Genomic DNA, 25,732 nt, shown 5'->3' with positions numbered 1-25,732 from the left:
TCTCAGGCTGATGTAGTTTCTGGTTTATGTGGCCCTTTCTGTCTCTTGGGCTCATAATTACCTTGTGTCCTTGGTGTTCTTCATTCTCCTTTGATCCAGGTGGGTTGAGACCAATTGATGCATCTTAGGTGGCTGCTTGCTACCGTTTAAGACCCCAGATGCCTCATTCCAAGGTGGGATGCAGTATGTTTTCTTAATAGATTTTATTATGCCAGTTGACTTAGATGTCCCCTGAAACCATGGTCCCCAAAGCTCCGCCCCTGCTATGCTGGCCTTCGAAGCATTCAGTTTCTTCTGGAAACTTCTTTGCTTTTCGTTTAGTCCAATTGTGCTGACCTCCCCTGCATTGTGTGTTGTCTTTCTTGTTACCTAAAGTAGTTCTTATCTACTGTCTAATTAGTGAATACCCCTCTCCTACCCTCCCTCCCTTCCCCCTCTGGTAACCATCAAAGAATATTTTCTTCTCAGTTTAAACTATTTCTCAAGTTCTTATAATCGTGGTCTTACACAATATTTGTCCTTTTGCATCTGACTAATTTCAGTCAGCATAATGCCTTCCAGGTTCCTCCATGTTATGAAATGTTTCACAGATTTCATCACCGTTCTTTATTGCTGCGTAGTATTCCATTGTGTGAATATACCATAATTTATTTATCCATTCATCCGTTGATAGGCAGTTTGGTTGCTTCCATCTTTTTGCAATTGTAAACAGTGCTATATGCATATGGGTGTGCATATATCTGTTCATGTAAAGGCTCTTATTTCTCTAGGACGTGTTCTAAGGAGTGGGATTGCTGGATTGTATGGTAGTTCTATTTCTAGCTTTTAAAGGAAGCGGCAAATCAATTTCCAAAGTGGTTGTACCATTTTACATTCCCACCAGCAGTGTATAAGTGTTCCAGTCTCTCCACAGCCTCTCCAGCATTTATTGTTTTGTGTTTTTTGGATTAATGCCAGCCTTGTTGAAGTGAGATGAAATCTCATGGTAGTTTTGACCTGGATTTCTCTAATGGCTAATGATTGTGAGCACTTCCTCATGTATCTGTTAGCTACCTGAATGTCTTCTTTAGTGAAGTGTCTATTCATATGTTTTGCCCATTTTTTAATTGGGTTATTTGTCTTTTGCAGTTGAATTTTTGTACTATCATGTAGATTTTAGAGATCAGGTGCTGATCAGAAATGTCATAGCTGAAAACTTTTTCCCAGTAATGTTTTTGCTCTTTTGGCGAAATCTTTGGATGAGCATAGGTATTTGATTTTTAGGAGCTCCCAGTTATCTAGTTTTTCTTCTGCATTGTTAGTAATGTTTTGTATACTGTATATGCCATGTATTAGGGCTCCTAACATTGTCCCTATTTTTTCTTCCACGATCTTTATCATTTTAGATTTTATATTTAGGTCTTTGATCCATTTTGAGCTAGTTTTTGTGCATGGAGTGAGGTATGGGTCTTGTTTCATTTTTTTGCAGATGGATATCCAGTTATGCCAGCACCATTTGTTAAAAAGGCCATCTTTTCCCCATTTAACTGTTTTGGGGCCTTTGTCAAATATCAACTGCTTATATGTGGATGGATTTATGTCTGGATTCTCAATTCTGTTCCATTGGTCCATGCATCTGTTGTTGTACCAGTACCAGGCTTTTTTGAGTACTGTGGTGGTATAAATGGTTCTAAAATCAGGTAAAGTAAGGCCTCCCACTTTGTTCTTCTTTTTCAGTAATGCTTTACTTATCCGAGGCCTCTTGCCCTTCCGTATGAAATTGGTGATTTGTTTCTCCATCTTATTAAAGAATGTCCTTGGAATTTAGATTGGAAGTGCGTTAAATGTATAGATCGCTTTTGGTAGAATAGACATTTTTATAATGTTAAGTCTTCCTATCCATGAGCAAGGTATGTTTTTCCACTTATGTAGGTCTCTTTTGGTTTCTTGCAGAAGTGTTTTGTAGTTTTCTTTGTATAAGTCTTTTACATCTCTGGTAAGATTTATTCCTAAGTATTTTATCTTCTTGGGGGCTACTGTAAATGCTATTGATTTGTTGATTTCCTCTTCGATGTTCTTTTTGTTGGTGTAGAGGAATCCAACTGATTTTTGTATGTTTATCTTGTATCCCAATACTCTGCTGAACTCTTCTATTAGTTTCAGTAATTTTCTTGAAGATTCCTTAGGGTTTTCTGTGTATAAGATCATGTCAAAATGACAAGTATTTATTATCTTACAATTTTTGTGGGTCAGGAATCTGGATGCCTCTGGCTCACAGTCTCTCACAAGGCTGCCATCAAAGTGTTGGCTAGGGCTACAGTCATATCAAGTCTTGACTGGGGGATGATCAACTTTCAGACTCTCTCATATGACTCTTGGCAGGTGTAAGGTCCTCGCTGACTGTTGGTCAGAAATAGTTGCTTGCTGCATTGGCCTCTCATAGGGCTTCACACAACATGGCAGATTGCTTTCGCCAGTGTAAGAGATCTGAGAAAGAACGCGAGTGAGAGATTACAGCCCTAAGATAGAAGCCACAGCCTTTTTATAACAGAATTTTGGAAGTGAAATCTCATCACTTCTGCTGTATTCTGTCATACACCAGGAGGCGGGAATAATTGGAGGCCATCTTAGAGACTGTTACTCCAAAGCTGTACATATGGTTGATGTATATTGAGAACCCCTGAGTCCTTGGGGTTGAAGGAAGAAGATATACTAGCCAGGGAACTTTTTTTTTTTTTAATTAATCTTTATTGTGCTTTAAGTGAAAGTTTACAAATCAAGTCAGTCTCTCATACAAAAATTTATGTATACCTTGCTCTATGCTCCTAGTTGCTCTCCCCCTAATGAGACAGCACACCTCCTTCCCTCCACATTATCTTCTCGTATACATTCGGGCAGCCTCTGGGCCCGTCTGCCCTCTTATCTCCCCTCCAGACAGGAGATGGCAACGTAGTCTCATGTCTACTTGATCCAAGAAGCTCGTTCTTCACAAGTATCATTTTCCATCCCATATTCCAGTCAAATCCCTGTCTGAACAGTTGGCTTTGGGCATAGTTCCTGTCTTGGGCTAACAGAAGGCCTGGGGACCATGGCCTCCGGGGTCATCCTACTCCTGGTCTGACCATTAAGTCTGGTCTTTTTACTAGAATTTGGGACCTGCATCCCACTGCTCTCCTGCTGCCTCAGGGGTTCTCTGTTGTGTTCCTTGTCAGGGCAGTCATCGGTTGTGGCTGGGCACCATTTAGTTCTTCTGGTCTCAGGCTGATGTAGTCTCTGGTTTATGTGGTCCTTTCTGTCTTTTGGGCTCATAATTACTTTGTGTCTTTGGTGTTCTTTATTCTCCTTTGCTCCAGGTGCGTTGAGATCAATTGATGCTTCTTAGATGGCTTCTTGCTAGCGTTTAAGACCCCAGATGCCACTCTCCAAAGTAGGATGCAGAATGTTTTCTTGATAGATTTTACTATGCCAATTGACTTAGATGTTCACCAGAGAACTTTTTAAATAAAAAAACAGGTGTAATTAACCTGAATCACATATGTTTTTGCGAAATGTCTAAATTGTCTTAAATAATATTTAGAATAGAAAATAGTAAAATGGGTTATCTTTATTAAACTTGCCGTGAACTGATCTCATAAATAATTTTTATGCCTTTCGAAAGCAAAGCGTTTATATATGAGAAAGAGGCTATTGTTTGTGGCCTAGCAAAGAAGAATTTTACAGGTGTGTCTTAATTTGAGTAGGAGATAAGTGCGTTTAAGAATTGCGTATTCTTTTTTTATTATGCTTTAAGTGAGAGTTTACAAATCAAGTCAGTTTGTCATACAAAAATTTATATACACCTTGCTATATACTAGTAGTTGCTCACCCCCTGATGAGACAACACACGCCTTCTCTCCACCATGTATTCCCTGTGTCCATTCAGCCAGCTTCTTTTCCCCTCTGCTTTCTCTTCTTGCCTCCAGAGCTGCCCACATAGTCTCTCATGTGTCTGCTTGAGCCAAGAAGCCCTCTCCTCACCTGTATCATTTTCTGTCTTGTTGTTGAGTCCAATCCCTGTCTAAAGAGTTGGCTTTGAGAATGGTTCCAGTATTCAGCTAACAGAAGGTCCAGACCATGATCTCCAGGGTCCTTCTAGTCTCAGTCAGACCATTAAGTCTGGTCTTTTTATGAGAATTTGAGGTCTGCATCCCACTGCTCTCCTGCTGTATCAGGGATTCTGTGTTGTGTTCCCTGTCAGGTCAGTCAGTGGTTGTAGCTGGGCACCATCTAATTCTTCTGGTCTCAGGCTGATAATAGCCCCTGATTAGTGTGGCCATTTCTTTCTCTTGGGATCATAATTACCTTGTGTCTGGAGTTCTTCATTCTCCTCTGTTCTAGGTGGATTGAGACCAATTGATGCGTCTTAGTTGGCCGCTTGGTAGCGTTTAAGACCCCAGATGCCACTCACCAAAGTGGGATGCAAAATGTTTTCTTAATAGATTTTATTATGCGAATTGACCTAGATGTCCCCTGAAACCATGGTCCCCAAACCCCTGCCCCTGCTATGCTGGCCTTTGGAGTGTTCAGTTTATTCAGGGAACTTCAGACCTCTCCTGTATTGTTTGTTGTTTTTCCCTTCACCTAAAAATAGTTCTTGTCTGCTGTCTAAATAGTGAATACCCCCTCCGTCCTTCCTTCTCCACTCGTAACCATCAAAGAATATTTTCTTCTCTGTTTAAACTATTTCTTGAGTTCTTATAATAATGGTCCCATACAATATTTGTCCTTTTGCAACTGAGTAATTTCACTCAGCATAATGCCTTCCAGATTCCTCCATGTTATGAAATGTTTCACAGATTCATCATTGTTCTTTATCGATTCGTAGCATTCCATCGTATGAATATACCATAATTTATGCATTCATGCTTTGATGCGCACCTTGGTTGCTTCCATCTTTTTGCCATTGTAAACGGTACTACAGCGAACTTGGGTGTATATATATCTGTTCATATAAAGGCTCTTACTTCTCAAGGATATATTCCAAGTAGTGGGATTGCTGGATCATATGGTAGTTCTATTTCTAGCTTTTTAAGGAAGCGCCAAATCGATTTCCAAAGTGGTGTACCATTTTACATTCCCACCAGCAGTGTATAAGTATTCTAGTCTCTGCACAGCCTCTCCAAATTTATTATTTTCTGTTTTTTTGAATTAATGCCAGCCTTGTTGGAGTGAGATGGAATCTCATTGTAGTTTTGACCTGGATTTCTCTAATGGCTAATGATTGTGAGCATTTCCTCATGTATCTGTTAGCTACCCGAATGTCTTATTTAATGAAGTGCCTGTTCATATCTGTTGCCCATTTTTTGATTGGGTTGTTTGTCTTTGTGTAGTTGAGTTTTTGCAGCATCATGTAGATTTTAGAGATCAGGTGATCATTGGAAATGTCATAGCTAAAAACTTTTTCCCAGTCTGTAGGTAATGTTCTTATTCTTTTGGTGAAGTCTTTGGATGAGCATAGGTGTTTGATTTTTAGGAGCTCCCAGTTACCTAGTTTCTCTTCTCGTGTTTGTGCATTGTTAGTAATGTTTTGTGTACTGTTTATGCCATGTATTGGGGCTACTAAGAATTGCATATTCTTAATGGAATCATTTAAAGTGAATTGTGGAAACTCAATCTTTAAAGGAAACTTGATGAAAATCTTTTTTTTTTTTTTTTAAATATTCTGTTTTTTAACTGCTGTAAATACAAATTTGAGTGTAAAATTTTGAAAGGCAGATGATGATATGGTGAAAAGAGCACAGTGTTTTGAAGACATGAGGTTTGTGTCCCAACTTGACAACCAATTCAGATTGTGATCTTGAGTAATCTGGTTGACCTTCCTAAGCCCTACCTTCCTGTATAGAAAAAAAAAAAAAGTATGAAAAAAATGCTTTTACGTGAAGAATGATGGATTTATGAAACTTAGGATCTTTGTTTTCTTTCAGAAAGTATACTAAGTTCAAGTGTCTCACTACTTTCTGTCCAGATTCTAACCTAGAAAACACTACTAGATGATTCTCAAGCCTTACATGATCATTTTATCTACACAAGACCAGAGTACCCTTGCCCATACTATGCCTGAAATATATGGCATTGATACTTCAGCAGCATAAAATTGGTGACAAGGCATTTCTTTAAAAATAGTAAGATAACATTTTTACTGAAATTATTGTAATTTTACCACAACTAGAATTTCTGTTATAAAGACTCATTGATTGGAATCTACATTGGGAAATATTTGGAACAAGGACGCTTATTTGATGGCTATGTAGATGTTATCCACTGGGGGAAACAAAATGACGTCGCTATGATGTTAAGAAAAGGAGAAAGAAAATTCTTATTTATATATTACAGTTTTTTTTCCTTCTTTATTTCAAGATTGTTCCCCAGTAATCTTAGATGAATGAAATGGCTTCTACAAGGTGTTAAATTATTTATTCTTTAACAAGGTGTTAAATTATTTATTCTTCAAGTTTTGCTCATAAAACTCATTCATGAATTTGACCTATCTTGGAATTTGGACTACTGCCCTAACCAATATGGAGAATTTTGTATAGAGAAACAGTTTTGAGCTTTACAGATTATTTGAACCAAACCGTGATCACTGTTAGCTTTTTTTCTGCTTCCATCTTCTAATGGAGCTATAATAACAAAACAGTGCTGGTGAAATCAGGTTTGTCCTTCTATGACTTGTCATGGGTAATCATGTCCACTGTATAAAGGCTATTCAGAGTGACAGTGCATTTTGTTGTAGATTTTAGGATTCTGTCATTTATGCCAAATAGTCAAGTGTATGTGTGTAACATCATACCATGTAATACAACACATAACATAACCTACATTACTCTATATTGTATGCTGCTATATGACCAATGAATCATTCTTAATTTCTCTTTGGCCCACATTCCAATCCATCTGCGAATCCTAAAGTTTCTGTCTCCAGAATAAATCTAGAATTCATCCACCTATCTCTGCTTGCACTGCAAGGGCTGTAGTATAAGCCTGATCGTCTTGCCTGGACACTGCAGCGTCTGCCTGATTCTTGCAGCCTCCGCTATTGCCCACCTGCAGTCTGTTCACAGAGTAACCAGAGTGATCTTTTTAAAAGCAAAACGGAGAGAAGGTTGCTTTCTTGCTGAAATTCTTCAGTAGCCTTTCCTTGCGATTTAGAGAAAATTCCAAATGCCTGCTCGCTAGCCTTGCTCACTGTACTTCAGACACACTGCCTTCTTTATGTTTTTTAAACTTAACCAAGTTCATTTCCATTTTTGGGTCTTTGGACTTGTTGTCTCTCCCTGGGCTACTCTAGTCCCTTGATCACCTTGTGGCTGACTATCATTCAAGTCTCAGCTCAGTAGCCTTCTCTGACTAACGTAGACACTCCACCCAGCACTCCCAGATTTTTTATTTTCTTTATAGCTTTCATCACTCTCGAAATGTTTTATTTACTATGTAAATTAAACTTAATTTATTGCGTACTTCTTTGTTTTCTGTTTCTACCCCCACCAGAATAGGATTTTCTTGAGAGCGGCGCCTTCCTTGTGCCTAGAAAAGTGTGCCTGGCACATAGTAGGAACACAGTTAAAATTGAATGAGTGAAAATTTTCATCTGACTTTAACATTCTATTGTGAATATTTTCCCTCAATTTTAAATACTCCAGAACGGGGATTGTGAACTCTTGATCCACAGTCCAGATCTAGCCTAAAGACACATTTTATTTATTGTTGTTTGAGGTATAATTTACATACAGTCAAGAGCCGGAGATCTTAGGTGCACAACTGGATGAATTGTGCTTAGGTGAATGCCCATGTCCCAGAACATTCCTAGCACTCCACAAGGCTCTCTTGTATCACCCTCAGTCACTTCCCCTCCCTAGGATAACTTGCATAGTTTATGTTAAAAAAATTTTTTTTCATTGGCTTCTGACATTTAAAAATTGGGGGGACTTCACATAAAAACACAGAATTCTAACATCTCTTAAAAAGTTAAAAAGTCTTGTAACACAGACCTGCTTTCTCTTCTGGCTACAGTTTATTGCAGCCGAGAAGCAGCTGTCCCATGTGTTGGCATGTGTTCCCGGTTTGTCTGCAGTCTTCACCCCTCCTCCTCCTTTCCCTGACCTTGAAATCAATTGCCAGTTGCCATTTATAATTTCATTTGAATTGTTTTTCTTAAGTAGAAGAAATATTTCTCTCTTCTAGTATGTCTCTAGAAAAGTGAAAACACAAATGATAGACCAAAAAGGTTAGGTGTTTCTTACACTTAGTCCACTTCATTCGTTTATATTTTGGCCTCTTAGGTACCTGTTAGCCACCCAAGTTCGCACAATTGTGTTTAAAGATTGCACAGTATTCTCCTGTATAAATGTATCATTTATTTAACCAATCCCCTACTGTGGAACTTACAAGTTACGTCCACTTTTTTGCTGTTTTAAGGAGCAACTTGTAGATGAATCTTTGTACACATCATTAATTTATTAGGATAAAATTTTAGAAGTGGAAACTTACGAATTTCATTTTTAAGGCTTTTGATATATATTGCCAAATTGCTGGTAGTACAATTCCCTACATCTATGCCAATGGTAGGAATTGTAATTTGAAGGAAATTTTTTTGCAAATATGGTTAGTAAAAACAAACAAAAATGGAAATGGTAGCCAAGATGAGGCTTTTCATCTTCTCATCTACATAAATAAGAATAGCACTTTATTTTAAAGGATATACTATAGAAATATTTATTACTTAGTACAGTGCTGTACCTTAGATTTATATTGATTGAGTCAAACAGTGTGCCTTGTATATAAAGTAATGTGAATACCTCAGTAAAACTTGGGAAGCGTTTAATCTCGATATCATCTGTGTGTGTGTCTATTATTGAGGTCTCCTGTATCTCTGTATCTGTGCATAAGGGTAAATATTTTAAAATCTTTCAGTTTGGAAGCACATACAGCTAACTTCACACGTTGGTTCTATATTTGCTTTCATATTTTTAATTATGTTAGTTGCTATTATTCTATAATTTGCTTTTTAAGGAGATGCCTACATAGAAGAGTGACAGCAGCTGAACCAAATGCTTCACTGCTGAACTAGTTCCTCAGGTATCCTTGCTATGGGAGATTGGATGACTGTTACAGATCCAGGTCTGTCTTCAGGTAACTGAATCTAAAATACGTGTAAAGTAAAGCAGTCACGTGAAGATGAATTTCCAATTAAACTATAAAATAATTACAAATACCAAAAATGTTACTAGAGAGACATTGTTGTAAAATACCTGATTTTCATCTTCAGCTATTGTCAATAATAGCTAAGAAATTGTGCCATAATTAATAAAATAATAGGTTATTTGATGGTATTATTTTTGAGAGAATTTGAATGCATTTGAAATATATTCAGTGGCTACTTCGAGACATTTCTCCGATTTACTTCTTTAATCTCAAACTTTAAGTGGCATAGATGATTAGCTTTTGTCTTTTATTCTTATAAACCTAAAGTACTGTTGGAAAGAAAGTTGAGGTAGTATTTTATAACAACATGCTACTAAGAACACCACTTTATAGTTATATCTTTTTGGAAGAAAGTATATAATTTTCATATAAAAATATCTTTGTCCTTATTTTAAAATACTTGTGTATATATATATAATTCAAAGTCTTTGGTAATGTGGATTATGCTGGCTTTGTGTGCATTTTTATAAATTATGTATATAAATGTCTTTTACTGATTCTTTCAGAAAGCAAAAATCTCTCTCAATATACCTCAGAAACGAAGATGTCTCCATCAAGTTTATACTCACATCAAGTGCTATGTTCTTCAATACCTTTATCAAAAAATGTGCACAGTTTTTTTAGTGCCTTCTGCACAGAAGAGAATATTGAGCAAAGCATTTCATATCTTGATCAGGTAACTTTTTTTTGTGAGAAGGAGTAGAGTAAATCATGTTATATAATAGAATATATCATAGTTATGTAAAAACAGTTGTTAAGCACAAGTATATTGTGATATATTGGCCTGAGACTTTTATTAGATTTGAAGAAAACCTTGGTGGTGATCTAGTCTAGTTAGAAAGGCAACTTTTTTGTTTGGAGCTACTTGGCCTCTCCCACCCCAGCAGCTCCTTCACTGAGAGTCCAGCCCTCATCTTATTGATGCAGAAACCTAAGTGCTTTGCTCCATCCTGGTCACAGGTGATTGCAGAAAGAGACGAAAAGAGCCCAGTTTGCTTAACTCTTTGTTCTTTGGGATACTTATTATTTTCTTAATTATCTTAATAGTTTTTATTTTTTGTTCAGTAATCAACTTTAGAAAAACATTTTCTCCTACCAGGAATTGACTACTTTTGGTTTTCCTTCATTATATGAAGAATCCGAAGGTAAAGAGGAAAAGAGAGAGTTAAATATAGTTGCTGTTTTAAATTGTATGAATGAACTACTTGTACTTCAACGGAAGAACCTTCTAGCTCAGGAAAATGTAGAAACACAGAATCTGAAACTGGGAAGTGATATGGACCATCTACAGAGCTGCTATGCAAAACTTAAGGTAGAAATTGTGCATTTGTCTGCATTTGAGCGCCATTAAGTAATTTGATTCTGTAAATTTTCAGTGACTTTATCAAACAAACTTTAGGGGTAATTTTCTTAAGTTTCAGGGTTTTTCCAACTGGTAAATCGAAGTCACCTTAGGTTAATTTGTACAGATCAGTCATACTTCCTGCTTCCTGATATCTATATTGAAGACATTGATTTTATGAACTATTTAGTGACTTGCTGAACCTGTAGAAGGTTAGATTAGGAATAAGAATTTCCCCACCCCACCCAATCTTAATAAAGTAGATACTTAAGTTAAAACAGTCTTATTGTGAGAGGTTGCATCAGTCAATTCCCCAAAAAATATATTCTTAAGGTCATCGATGCCAAAGGAGCTCAAGCTCAATAATGAAAGTATTTGGGATAACTTTTACAAGTCCTGGGGCTCCAGAGGAGACCATGACCAGAAGAATGCTATAGTAAACTTGCTCGTTTCTCTGAACTGAAGAAATAGAGCCATTGACCAGCTAGGCTACCTTCAAATACAGAACACTTGTTGATGGCTTCTGCTATGCTTTCTTTCTTATTTTTCTACTTTCTGTTTTCCTTTTCTTATTATTACTATGTATTTACTTGAGAAGGAGAGAGAGCGACCTTCAAAATTATACTAGGGACTTATATTATCATTGTGTATTATTCAAGTGGTAATATAATCAACAATTTGGTATTTAAATTTAAATAAATTTTATAACTGTTTAGTATTGAGCTTCATAATAATTGCTTTAAATAAACATTTTGTATGAAGCTAAAACTTATTTTTAGAGTCCCCTGGGCGGGGCAGATGGCTAAGTGCTCAACTACTATCCGAAATGTTGGTGGTTCAAACCCACCTAGAGGCAGGCCTGGCAATCTGCTTCTGAAAGATCACAGTCTTGAAAACCCTGTGGAGCGGTTTTACCCTGCGCACACGGGATCGCCTCAAGTCAGAATCAACTAGTCGGCAATTAATAATATAAACATTTTTAGATAACGCTAACATATATAACTTCTTTTTACTGATGTTTCAAGAATTCATTTGCTTGGACTCCTATGTTAATTTTAATCAAGATTGTGTATGAATGTTTTAGGAACAGCTGGAAACCTCCAGGAGGGAAATGATTGGACTTCAGGAAAGAGACAGACAGTTACAGTGCAAGAACAGGAATTTGCATCAGCTCCTTAAAAATGAGAAGGATGAGGTGAGTTGTCAGTTATTGTAGGTCAAGTTTAAGTGCGTTTTGTTTTTAATCTGAGGAAACCGTAAGAGCCACTTCACTTGAAAACAAGACAGAACCATTTATTCATCCTCCATTGAATGGGTATGGTAAGCGCCTGTCTCTATCTACAATATTGTATCATATATCATATATAACTAAGAGGTTAGAAATCCTCCTAGTCCCACCCCTTATCCCAGGTGGAACCGTTCAGCTTAGTATATTAGTTCGTAGCTTTTAACAACCAGTGTCCTGTACCTTCCATTCTAGACTCTCATTCCCTGCCACTTTTTCTCGGGTACAGGTTGATTTAAATGTAGATCTTCTATGCTCTGCCATACATGTACGTATGGCCTGACCCTTCTTGCACTATTTTAAATATTGACATTGTTTATCCAGTCAATCAGTTACTTGACTAAATGAGTTGTTTTTCTAAAAGCACATTAAAAATTTCATTTCCAGGGTGAAAGATGTCATAATTCTAATTTCTGCTTTGTTGGTTACTTAGTATACAGGCCTAGAGAGTTGATAACATTTTAAATTATTTAAATTTATTTTTTATTATGTTTTTGGTAAAAGTTTACACAGCAAATTAGATTCCCATTTAACAATTTCTATACAGATTTTTCAGTGACATTGGTTACATTTTCCAGTGTGTCAGCATTCTCATTATTTCCATTCTGCTTGTTCTTTTTTCATTAATCTAGCTTCCCTGCCCTCCTTACCTTCTCATCTTTGCTTTAGGGTATATGTTGACTGTTTGGTCTCATACAGAGGATTATTTAAAGAGCACAGTACTCATGGGTGATATTATTTATGAGCCAATCTGTTATTTGGCTGAAAGGTGACCTCCAGGAGTGGTTTTTGTTCCAGGTTTAAAGGATATCTCACAGGGAAATAGTCTTGGGGGTTCCTCTAGTCTCCATCCGTCCAGTAAGTCTGACCTTCTTTAGGAATTGGAGTTTTGTTCTACATTTTCTCCTATTTTGTCCAGGATCGTCTTTTTTTTTTTTAAGGCTTTTTTTATTGTACTGTAGATGAAGGTTTACAGAACAAACTAGTTTCTCATTAACAGCTAGTACGCATATTGTTTTATGACATTGGTTAAAAACACCTCGACATGTCAGCACTCTCCCTTCTCGACCTTGGGTTCCCTATTACCAGCTTTCCTGTCCCCTCCTGCCTTCTAGTCCTTGCCCCTGGGCTAGTGTGCACCTTTAGTCTCATTTTGTTTTGTGGGCTTCTGTCTAATGTTTGGCTGAAGACTCAACCTTGGGAGTGACTTCATTACTGAGCTAAAAGGGTGTTGGGGCCATACTCTTAGGGTTTCTCCAGTCTCTGTCAGGCCAGTAAGTCTGGTCTTTTTTTGTAAGTATTTTGTTCTGCATTATTCTCCAGCTCTGTCCCGGACCCTCTATTGTGATCCCTGTCAGAGCAGCCAGTGGTGCTAGCTGGGCACCATTTAGTTGTGCTGGACTCAGTCAGGTGGAGGCTGTAGTAGTTATGGTCTGTTAGTCCTTTGGGCTAATCCTTCCCTTGTATCTTTAGTTTTCTTCATTCTTCTTTGCTCCTGAAGGGGTGAGACCAATGGAGTATCTTAGATTCAGGACCATCTATTTTGCCTCTGGTCAGAACGGTGGGTAGTGATAGCTGGGCACCATCTAGTTCTTCTGGTGTCAGGATAGATGAGGCCATAGTTCATGTGGGCTATTAATCCTATAGACTAGTTTGAGCCTTTGGTTTCTTTCTCTTTTGCTCTGGATGAGTACTGACCAATAGTTTTATCTTAAATTAGTTTATGTAAGAGGAAACTATGATTATTTTTTTTGCTCTGAAGTATGATCTTTGACCCTGTGATAACTGTAAAAATATAGTGCTTTAGTGTTACATAAGTTGCTTTTACTCTAATTAAAGACTTTTAGGGTAGCATATCTCTTTAAGGATGCTTTTAATAATTTAGATTGTTTTACTGTATTTGATTATTTGTAATATATTTAGTAAGTGGATAAATTAAGTTTCTTAACAAAGTTACATAGATTATTTCTTTGAGTTATTTCACAGAAAATTTTGACCCAGCCTATCAAATATACTTGTTAGGTGCTGTTGAGTTGGTTCCGACTCATAGCAACCCCATGTACAACAGAACAAAACGCTGCCCGATGCTGTGCCATCCTCACAATCGTTGCTATTTTCAGCCCATTATTGCAGCCACTGTGTCAGCCTACCTTGTTTAGGGTCTTTCCCTTTTTTGCTGACCCTCTGTATTTAAGTGATTGAATACAGTTCTCTTTGGCAGAGATTAAGTTAATCATGTTAATCTTTGGCAGAGCTTAAGAAAGTCTATGTAGACTAGAATGCCTAAGAAGCTATAGTAGATATAAACATTGAACTACAGCGCCTGGTACATAGAGGCAAACAGCAAATGTTTTAACTGGCTTCTTTTTGCTGTTTGGACTTACTCGAAGTTGAGAGCTGTTTTTGATCAGAGAAAAATGAGCCTTTTGACCTCCTGCCATGTGCCACTAGCTAATTCACCTTGATCCAGACTGAGAGAAACAAAGTGATTGCTAGTCAGTAGTATAAGGATGTCACTAATAACTGATCTGGTGAATTGTCTTTGTTTCATATGAAGCTTTAACCACTGCAGTACCTCTGTATTAACTCTGTAAGAGTTTATGGTCTCTAAATTGTCAAAGTTTATATGTAGGATAAAGAGCATATAGAAGATATTTTAGAAAGTTAGCATCTCTATAAATTTCAGAATTAAATACAAACTTTGTGATTCCTTTAGTGTTTTTTTTTTTAAGTGACTTCTAGTGCTCATGAGAAGAAAGAATAACCCTAGAAATTTTAAACCTAATACGTAAAACAAAAAAAACAAACCCACTGCTGTTGAGTCAATTCCAACTCATAGCGACCCTATAGAACAGAGTAGAACTGCCCCATAGAGTTTCCAAGGAGCGCCTGGTGGATTCAAACTACAGACCTTTTGATTAGCAGCCATAGCTCTTAACTACTATGCCACCAGGGTTTCTAAACCTAATATATGGGGAGGTAAATACTAGAACGTCTTTACTTTTTGAATCTGCAAACTTCAAAGTGGGTTTATTAACCCCAAAGGGACCCATTTAATAGAAAATGCTTTTTTCAGGTACAAAAATTACAAAATATCATTGCAAGTCGAGCTACTCAATATAATCATGATATGAAGAGAAAAGAACGTGAATATAATAAACTAAAGGAACGTCTACATCAACTTGTTATGAACAAGAAGGATAAAAAAATAGGTAAGAAGTGGTTGGCCAAGATACGGGGATAAATAAGCTAATGGTATGCTAAAAAATTGAGCGTAATAATCATGAAGTGTCATTTTCATTCTTTATACAAATTTTAGGTGGTATGTGCCCATATAAAGTAGAAATTGAGAGAACTGGCTAATGAAAAACAAGCAGTTTTGCTTTGCTTCATCAGTTGCATAGAAGGATTAAGTTTCACATTGCATATTTTTTCAGCGTAACAGGTGTAGGATTAATCCATAGAGGAAGACTAAGCCAGAAAACATATTAATCTTCCATAGCAAAGATCCAATAAAATTAATATTAAAAATCAGGAGAAGCATAATTTTACAGTGTTAACTTCTTAAAATTATCTGTCAGATCAAATCGTTGATGTCAGTTTGACTTTCTTTAAATCTGTTTAGCTGTGAATATTTGAAACAACTACATAAATACAGCTTTGCTGGCCTGGTAAAAGGCAGGGAAGGAAGACTGTATTTATTTATTGAAGGGTTGTCTCCAAGTAGATTATAGGCTCTTCTCTAATGTACAGCATAAAGTGATACCCCAGAACTCTTTCCTGAACTGAATTTGGACTTTCATACAACAGCTAATGAGCACATGTTTTGAGCTGCCACCAGGAGTACAGTGTCAACTGCGTCATCATCATTCTGCACACCGGAGATGTTGCAGTTATTTGAATATTTTTAAAATTATCAAAAAGTAGAAAAATGAAGATGCAACCTTCCAACACAGTAAAGTCCAGGGCCAGGTGACTTCATTGGTGAATTCTGCCGAACATTTAAAGAATTAACACCAGCTCTTCTTAAAATGGGTATTAATTTAAAGAATGAGATAAAAAACTTGTATACTGAAAACTATAAAACATTACTGAAAGAAATTAATGAGGACTCAAGGAAGACTTAATATTATTAAGGTGTCAGTACTACTTAAAGCAATATACAGATTCAATGCAATCCCTATGAAAATCCCAGCAGCCTTTTGGGGCAGAAACGGAAAAGCCGATCCTCAAATTCATATGGAATTGCAAGGGACCGCAATGACCAAAACATTTTGGAAAGGATCAAAGTAGGAGGACTTCAAATTTCAAAATGTACTGCAAAGCTACAGATAACAAAACAGTGTTGTATCAGTATAAGGATAGACATAAAGACCAATGGAATAGAATTAAGAGTCCAGAAACAAACCCATGTATCTCTAGCCAATTGATTTTCAACAGGGTGCCAAGTTCATTCAATGAGAAAAGAATAGACTCTTCAAGAAATGGGGCTTGGACAACTGGATTTCCACATGCAAAAGAATAAAGCCAGATATCTACCTAACTCTGTATATGAAAATCAACTCAGAATGCATCAAGGACCTAAATATAAGCACTAAAGCTGTAAAACTCTAAGAAGAAAACATAGGGGTAAATCTTCAGGACCTTGTATTTTACAGGGGATGCTTAGATATGGCACCAAAAGCATGAACAACAAAGGAAATAATAGATAAGTTGGACTGTGTCAGAATTAAAAATTTTTGTGTATTAAAGGACATTATTAAGAAAGTGAAAAGACAGGCTGGAGAATAGGAGAACATATTTGGAAGTCATATCTGATAAGGGTTTAATATTCAGAATATATAAAGAAATTCTACAGCTCAGCAGCAATTAAAAAAATGGGCAAAGAACTTGAAATAGACATTTGTCTTAGTTATCTTGTGCTGTTGTAACAGAAATACAAGTGGATGGCTTTAACAAAGAGTTTATTCTCTCACAGTCTGGTAGGTTGTAAGTCCAAATTCAGGGCATTGGCTCCAGGGGAAGGCTTTCTTTGTCGGCTCTGGGGGAAGGTCTTTGTCCTCAATCTTCCCCTGGTCAAGGAGCTTCTCAAGGTGCAGGGGCCCTGTGTCCAAAGAATACACTCTGCTCCTGGTGCCGCTCTCTTGGTGGTATGATGTCGCCAACTCTGCTGCTTGCTTCCCTTTCCTTTTATCTCTAAAAGGTGGTGGAGGCCACACCCCAGGGAAATTCTCTCCACATTGGATCAGGGAGGTGACCTGAATAAGGGTGGTGTTACAATCCCACCCTAATCCTCTTAACATAAAACAACAGTCACAAAAGGGAGGACAACCACACAGTACTGGGAATCATGGCCTAACCAAGTTGATACACGCATTTTTGGTGGCACATAATTCAATCCGTGGCAGCATTTCACCAAAGAAGATTTACAAATGGCCAAATAAGCACATGAAAAGATGCTCAACATCAGTAGTCATTAGGGAAATGCGAATCAAAACCACAATGAGATACGATTTCATACCCACTAGGATAAAAAAAAAGTATTGGGAAGCGGGTGGAGGAATTTAAACCCTCATCTTTTACCGGTGAGAGTGTAAAATGATGTGGCCACTGTGGAAAACAGTTTGATGGTTCCTCAAATTTTAAACATAGAGTTCCATATGACCCAATAATTCTACTTCTAGGTATGTGTACCCAAAATGACTTAAAGCAGGAACCCAAACGGATGCTTAAATAATATTGTTCATTGCAGCACTATTCACAATAGCCAAAAGGTGGAAACTACCCAAATGTCCATCAGCAAACGAATGAATAAGCAAGGACAACAGTGGAATATTATTCAGCCTTAAAGAAAAATGAAGTTTTTATGTATGCTAAAAACATGGATCAACACTGAAAATATGCTAAGTGAAAAACCCAGACATAAAAGGATAAATAGTAGAGTAGGCAAATATTCCAGAAAACAGAGACAGAAAGTAGATGAGTGGTTACCATGGGCTGCAGGGAAGGAGGAATGGGGAATTACTGCTTGACAGGTACAGACTTCTGTTTGAAAAACTTTAGAAATAGTAGTGCAAAAAAAAAAAAGAAGGTGTAATAATAAGCAATTAAGACAAAATTTAGAAGTCTGCATTCTGAGGTAATAAATCTTAAATTTCACTTGGACACTCATTGGCTTTTTAGATTATTCCTTCATTATTGAAGGAAAGAATGAAATTAAAGAGCAGGGGAAATGCTGGAAGTATAAAACACAATACCTAGTTAGAGGAATTTATTAACAATTTAACTCTGGCAGTGGAGCCCTTGTTCCATGGGTCTCGGTATTTCCTGATCCAAACCCAACTGAAAGTGACAGCTGCTAATGTTTTTATCAGCTCTAAATGACAACTTAAAAACCCAAAACCAAACCCACTGCCGTTGAGTCAATTCCAACTCATAACAACCCTATAGGACAGAGTAGAATTGCCCTGTAGAGTTTCCAAGAGGTGCCTGGCAGATTCGAACTGCTGACCTTTTGGTTAGCAGCTGTAGCGCTTAACTACTGCACCACCAGGGTTTCCAAAAGACAACTTCGGCTCATCTTATTTCGTTTTCATGTCAACTGTTTTCATCTCCACCTGGGATAGTAACCCAGTGCCATCGAGTCGATTCGAACTCATAGCGACCGTATAGTAGGGATAGTAGGAATGTTATTACTGTCCATGGCCTTGACTCCTTTGATGATGATAACAGCCTGGCAAACTTTTTCTGTAAAGGCCCAAATAGTAGATATTTTCAGCTTTGTAGGTTCTACAGCCTCATCTCTGCCATTGTTGCACAAAAGCAGCCAGAGACAATATGTAAACAAATGGGTGTGGCTGTGTTCCAGTAAAACTTTGTAAAATTCAGACGGCCAGCCCACAGGCCATTGTTTGCCAATCAGTGCCCATGGAAATAGCGGTCAAGAAATCAAATGACATATTCCATTGGGGAAATCTTCTGCCAGAAACCTCTTTAAAGTGTTAAAAAGCAAAGACATCACTTTCAGGACTAAGGTGCACCTGACCCATGCCATGATATCTTCAATTGCCTTATATGCCTGTGAAAGCTGGACAATGAAAAAGAATGACCGAAGAGGAACAGATGGATTTGAATTGTGGTGTTGCCAAAGAATACTGAATATATCATGGACTGCCAGAAGAAAGAACAAAACTGTCTTGGAGGAAGTACAGCTAGAATGCTCCTTAGACGCAAAGATGATGAGACTTCATCTTGCTTACTTTGGACATGTCATCCAGAGGGAACAATCCCTGAAGAAAGATGTCATGCTTGGTAAGGTGGAGGGTCAGCAAAAAAGAAAGACCCTCAGTGAGATGGAATGACACAATGGCTGCAACAATGGGCTCAAACATAGGAGTGATTGTGAGGATGGTGTAGGTCAGGGCAACATTTCATTCTGTTATACGTGAGGTCGCTGTGAGTTGGAGCCTAATTGATAACCTCAGCCCCGTGGTGGCACAGTGGTTAAGTGATACCACTGCTAAACAACAGGTCGGCAGTTCAAATCCACTAGCCACTCCTTGGAAATCCTATGGGACAGTTCTACTCTGTCCTGTAGGGCTGCTATGGGTCAGAATCACCTCGACAACAACAGGTTTAGTTTTTTTAACAACAATGACAGTAAAATTAATAATGATTAATTTTAAAAAGAAGTAATATTATAAATAATAATTTATAATAATAAAGTTAACATTTATTAAGTACTTATTGTGTGCCAGGTACTGTGTTAAGTGCTTGGTTATTCATTATTCTTTTAATCTTCACAACTGTTGGGTAGATGCTTTTGTTACTTCCATGGTATCAATGAAGAAAAAGGCTTAGCCGTTAAATAACTTGCCAATATCTCAGGGCTTACAAGTGGTGGAGCTGAAACTTGAAATCAGGGCTAATCAAGTCCAAATCCTAACCTGTATACCAGGTTGGCTTGTGTCCTTAATGTTTAGAGTATATTAAGGTTTTAAACATTTAAACGTGTATGTTTTGTGTCCTTGTTTGTAGCTATGGATATTTTAAATTATGTGGGAAGAGCTGATGGAAAGAGAGGCTCCTGGAGAACTGGTAAAACTGAAGCCAGGTAAAGTCTGATTAAATTCAATTGATAAATTTAACTAGACTTTTTCTTCTGTACTGCATTTTCATACTGACAGTTTCTTTCTTAGGAATGAAGATGAAATGTATAAAATTCTCTTGAATGATTATGAATATCGTCAGAAACAAATCCTGATGGAAAATGCTGAACTTAAGAAGGTTCTTCAGCAAATGAAAAAGGAAATGATTTCTCTTCTTTCTCCCCAAAAGCAGAAACCTAGAGAAAGAGCTGATGATAGTACAGGAGCTGTAAGTGGCTATTTTCTATCTAATACAGTCTTCAGATTGCTAACTTAGAATAATTAAAGCACTGGTTAGGTATTCTCAGTGGGGCACTATGGGTATTTTGAACAGGATACTCACTGCTTTGCTACCACTAGTCGTTGTGATAACCAAAAAAAGTCCCTGTATGTTTCCAGCTCATGTTCTTAACCATTGTGCTGAATAGCTTCTAAATAGTTCACAGTGTGGTATACTTAAGTGTAGGCTGCACTTTTCAATGAGTGAAACTTTGTTATCTTTGGCAACCAAATAATCATTCAGTCCATATATTTGTTTAATGTTTATTATGTTTTAGTGCCTGGAAAGAAAAAGCTAAAAAGGTTTTTACTTTTTCCCTCAAGAAGCTCTTTTTAGGGGAAGCAGGTATATAGAGAAATAATTATAACGTGTTAAATGTTATGATAAAAAAAAAAAAAACCCGTTCCTGTTGAGTCGATCCTGACTCAGCATCCTGATAGGACAGAGTAGAACAGCACCGTAGGCTGGTGGATTCCGGTGCAGACCTTTATAGTTAGCAGCAGTAGCTCACCATAGCTCTTAACCACTGTGCCACCAGGGCTCCAAAAGTGTTATAATAGGGTGATATAATGTGTTAAAACAATTATGGGAATCAAGGAAGGCATCTCAGACAAAGTGACATTTGAGCTGGCTCTTTAAAATAAGTAGGTGTTTTCAAGGTAGAAAGCATTCAGTGTAGAGGGAGTAATGTGTACAGAGGTCTGAAAAACAAAGTGGAGGAAAGTTCTACCTAATTGCCTTACGTGTAAGCTTAAATTCTGTGTTCAAGCAAATTCACATTAGTGATTAAAATCAAAATAACAGAGTTTATGAAAAATGGTAGCTACCAACCAGTCACCCGAGCTTGTTTGTTCAACCTGTATTTGAGGATTATTTATTTTGTGGTGTCACAAATCAGCCCAAACCAATAAGCACATCCCACCCCCTACCATCTTTCTATCTTTTGCTTTTTACTTCTTGACAAAGTTAAGAAAAACGTTATCTGAGTGTTCTTTTAAACTCTCCAATTTGGGGCCTGCTTTACCTCTCATATTATTCTTTTCTCTCAAAGTCTGCCCCTTCTAGTCAGTTCTTAAGATTTCACTGTTACCTCTCCAAGGTTAGAATAGTTTCTGTTAACTCCTGTGGCTGCTTTAGTTTCTTCACCCAATTCTTACCAACCTCTCATTACCAGCTTTCAGTCAGCAAAAAAAGATCTTTATCAGGTGATTAATTTTTTTTCCTTGGAAACCCTGATGCTGTAGTAGTTAAGAGCTATTCCTGCTAGCCAAAAGGTTGGCAGTTCGAATCCACCAGGTGCTCCTCGGAAACTATGGGGCAGTTCTACTCTGTCCTATAGGGTCGCTGTGAGTCGGAATTGACTCGACGGCAACAGGTTTGGTTTTTGGTTTTCCTATTACTTAGCCACTGGGTAGTTTCCTGTGTGATTCCTTATAACTCAGATGTTTAAATTTGGAGAAGCAGTAATTTCTTAAACATATTTTTCTAGCTCCTTTTTCTTCTAAAATTTTAAGTAATTCAACCATTCCATTCTTTTAAAGAAATATTTGGAGCATTATAACGAGGAATACAGTGTAACCTTGGGATGTGTGGGTAGCATCCAGGTTTTGTTTATTTGCATGCTTACTTTTTTCTTACTTATAGTCAAAATATATACCCAAAATTTAGGTTAAATGAACTTTTTTTTTTTTTTCTCTTTTTCATTTTTGTGATTTTAGAGCTTTCAATCTAGGAAATGTGCAGTAGTCATTGTTAATTTTTTTTTACCAACAGAATGTTCAAATTAGTGAAGTATATCTATCCATCTTCCTGAAGGTTATTCCAGATTAAGACCATATTATATAGATGCAGGTTATTATGACAGATACACATTTTGTATTATTTTCTTATGTTGCTTGGATTCTGTATGATTATATGTTAGTCAAGCTTGCTATATTTCCTATGATTTCATGCTTTAGTTGAACACAAAAATATCTCTGGTTGTATAAGAAAAATTTTATGAGGAAAAGAGGATTAACAGTTGCCTTTACTTTGGAGATTATTCCACAATCTTATTTGTTTAAGCAGCCTAGAATTGGAGAAAGGTTGATCTAACTTCAAATCTCAGTTCTGCTTTTTGGCTGTGTGACCTTGGGCAAGTTACTCTACTTCTCTGAAAGTCAGTTTCCCCACTTTGTAACATGATTCTGAGGATTAGATAGCATGTGAACTCATCTAACACAGCATTACACAGACTGTGAATATCTCTTCCTCAGACAGCTCCATGACTCTTGTCACTAACTGTATTTAGATTCAGATTCAGGCTTGAAGAGAACCTGGATTAGGGAATTTCTGTCTTCACTAGCAATTGTTTTTTTTTCCCGAGATATTTATGTTAGGTACGGGGTCATAAATGCTTAAGATAAAGCACAGGAATGATTTTGATAAGTCTCTGGCAAGTGATCTGATTTACTGCGGCCTATTATATTTTATATCTAAAGCCATCTTAAGATACTGGTCTTTTCATTTCCCACCACTTGTAGGGTATTTCTGATGTTGAAGATGATGCTGGGGAACTGAATAGAGAGAGTATTTGGGACCTTTCCTGTGAAACTGTGAGAGAGCAGCTTACAAACAGCATCAGAAAACAGTGGAGAATTTTGAAAAGTCATGTAGAAAAACTTGATAACCAAGGTAACTACTGCTTAAATGCATTTAATGTGAATTGTGACACTTAATAAGTTACTTCCCAGTCACTTGAAAAGCCACAAAATTTTGGTGATATTTGACAAAGGCCCAGTGTCAGTTAATTGGGGGAAAAGATAGTCTCTTTAACAAATGGTGCCGGCATAACTGGATATCCATCTGCAAAAAAATGAAACAGGACTCACACCTCACACCATGCACAAAAACTAACTCCACAAATGGATCAAAGACCAGAACATAAAGCCTAAAACAATAAAGATCATGGAAGAGAAAATAGGGACAGCGTTAGGAGCCCTAATGCATAGCATAAACAGAATACAAAACATTACTAAAAATGCCAAAGAAGAACCAGATAACTGGAGCTCCTAAAAATCAAACACTTACGCTCATCCAAAGACTTCACCAAAAGAGTAAAAAGACCACCTACAGACTGGGAAAAATTTTTCAGCTACAACATCTCCGACCAGCACCTGATCTCTAAAATCTGCATGATTCTGCTAAAACTCAACCACAAAAAGACAAACAACTCAAATAAAAAATGGGCAGAGGATATGGGCAGACACTTCACTAAAGAAGACATTCAGGTGGCTAACAGATACATGAGGAAATGTTCTCGATCATTAGCCATTAGAGAAATGCAAATCAGAACTACAATGAGGTTCTATCGCACTCCAACAAGGCTGGCATTGATCCAAAAAAACACAAAACAATAAATGTTGGAGAGGCTGTGGAGAGATTGGAACACTTTTACACTGCTGGTGGGAATGTAAAATGGTACAACCACTTTGGAAATCGATTTGGTGCTAGCTTAAAAAGGTAGAAATAGAACTACCGTACGACCCAGCTATCCCACTCCTCGGAATATATCCTAGAGAAGTAAGAGCCTTTACACGAACAGATATATGCACACCCATATTTATTGCAGCACTGTTTACAATCGCAAAAAGATGGAAGCAACCAAGGTGCCCATCAAAGGATGAATGGATAAATTATGGTATATTCACACAATGGAATACCACACATCAATAAAGAACAGTGATGAATTTGTGAAACATTTCATAACATGGAGGAACCTGGAAGACATTATGCTGAGTGAAATTAGTCAGTTGCAAAAGGACGAATATTGTATAAGACTACTATTATAAGATCTTGAGAAATAGTTTAAACTGAGAAGAGCACGTTCTTTTGTGGTTACGAGAAGGGGGAGGGAGGGACGGGGGGAGAGGGTTATTTACTAATTAGATAGTAGGTAAGAACTACTTTAGGTGAAGGGAAGGACAACACTGAATACAGTGGAGGTCAGCACAACTGGACTAAACCAAAAGCAGAGAAGTTTCCTGAATAAACTGAATGCTTCGAAGGTTAGCGAAGCAGGGGTAGGGTTTGGGAACCATGGTTTCAGGGGATATCTAAGTCAATTGGCTTAATAAAATCTATTAAGAAAACATTCTGCATCGTACCTTGAAGAGTGGCGTCTGGGGTCTTAAATGCTAGCAAGCAGCCGTCTAAGATGGATCAATAAGCCTCAGCCCACCTGGATCAAAGGAGAATGAAGAACACCAAGGGCCCAAGGTAATAAAGAGCCCAGGAGACAGAAAGTGCTCATGAACCTGAGACCAGAAGATCTAGATGGTGCCTGGCCACAACCGATGACTTCCCAGACAGGGAACACAGCAGAGGACCCCTGAGGGAACAGGGGAACAGTGGGATGCAGACCCCAAATTCTCATAAAAAGACCAAACTTAATGGTCTGACTGAGACTAAAAGGACCCCAGTGGTCATGGCCCCCAGACCTTCTGTTGGCCCAGGACAGGAGCCATTCCAGAAGCCAACTTGCCGGATATGCATTGGACTGAACAATGGGTAGGAGAAGGATGCTGGCGAGGAGTGAGCTACTTACATCAGGTGGACACTTGAGACTATGTTGGCACCTCCTGCCTGGAGGGCAGATGGGAGAGTAGAGGGGCTTAGAAGCTGGCAAAATGGACACAAAAAGAGAGAGTGGAAGGAGGGGGAACGGGCTGTCTCATTGAGGGGAGAGTAATTGGGAGTATATAGCAAGGTGTATATAAGTTTTTATGTGAGAGACTGACTTGATTTGTAAACTTTCACTTAAAGCACGATAAAAATTACCAAAAAAAGAAAGAAAAGCCACATTTTGGGTCAGACCTGAAGTACTTTAGCTTGGTTTGGTGGTTTGAAAAGCAAGATTTTCTTTGAGATTTGAATCTCACTGAAGTTTAACATGAGGTTTGAGCCTCACTGAGAAAAATGCACTTTGCTTTCAAAGTGACTCTTTTTTTGAAAAGACGACACCCTGTATCCATCTGCTCTGAGTGCATATACAATTGAATAAAAGTGAAATGATTCTCTTTTCTTAAATCTTTAAAGAAATATTAATGAACCACATTCTCCACCAGACTAGGTCCAGCATAACTAGATGGTGCCCAGCTACCACCACTGACTTCTCTGACAGGGATCACAATAGAGAGCCCCAGACAGAACCGGAGAAAAATGTAGAACAAAATTCTAACTCACAAAAAAAGATCAGACTTACTGGTCTGACAGAGACTGGAGAAACCCCGAGAGTATGGCCCCCGGACACCTTTTTAACTGAGTACTGAGGTCACTCCTGAGGTTCACCCTCCAGCCAAAGATAGGCCAATAAAACAAAACAAGACTAAATGGGCACACCAGCCCAGGGGCAAAGATCAGAAGGCAGGAAGGGACAGGAAAGCTGGTAATGGGGAACCCAAGGTCGAGAAGGGGAGAGA

At 37.7% G+C, this 25,732-nt stretch overlaps 1 protein-coding gene across 7 annotated transcripts in view; it reads left to right on the top strand.

Annotated features, from left to right (window-relative positions):
• Positions 1-25,732, top strand: part of SSX2IP (SSX family member 2 interacting protein) — a 65,986-nt gene that overhangs the window by 26,499 nt on the left and 13,755 nt on the right. For all 7 annotated transcript variants that reach the window (XM_064282171.1, XM_064282173.1, XM_064282174.1 and 4 more), the window contains 8 exons: positions 9,028-9,147; positions 9,726-9,895; positions 10,319-10,531; positions 11,646-11,756; positions 14,923-15,058; positions 19,884-19,959; positions 20,045-20,222; positions 22,796-22,946. In XM_064282171.1, coding sequence (XP_064138241.1) covers positions 9,105-9,147; positions 9,726-9,895; positions 10,319-10,531; positions 11,646-11,756; positions 14,923-15,058; positions 19,884-19,959; positions 20,045-20,222; positions 22,796-22,946 — 1,078 coding nt within the window. In that variant the 5' untranslated portion in view covers positions 9,028-9,104. The remainder of the gene's footprint in view (positions 1-9,027; positions 9,148-9,725; positions 9,896-10,318; positions 10,532-11,645; positions 11,757-14,922; positions 15,059-19,883; positions 19,960-20,044; positions 20,223-22,795; positions 22,947-25,732) is intronic.

The sequence above is a fragment of the Loxodonta africana genome, chromosome 3 (genome assembly GCF_030014295.1).
Source record: "Loxodonta africana isolate mLoxAfr1 chromosome 3, mLoxAfr1.hap2, whole genome shotgun sequence".
NCBI lineage: Eukaryota > Metazoa > Chordata > Mammalia > Proboscidea > Elephantidae > Loxodonta > Loxodonta africana.
The sequence above is the reverse complement of the archived record's forward strand: the minus strand, read 5'-3'. Positions and strand labels throughout refer to the sequence as shown.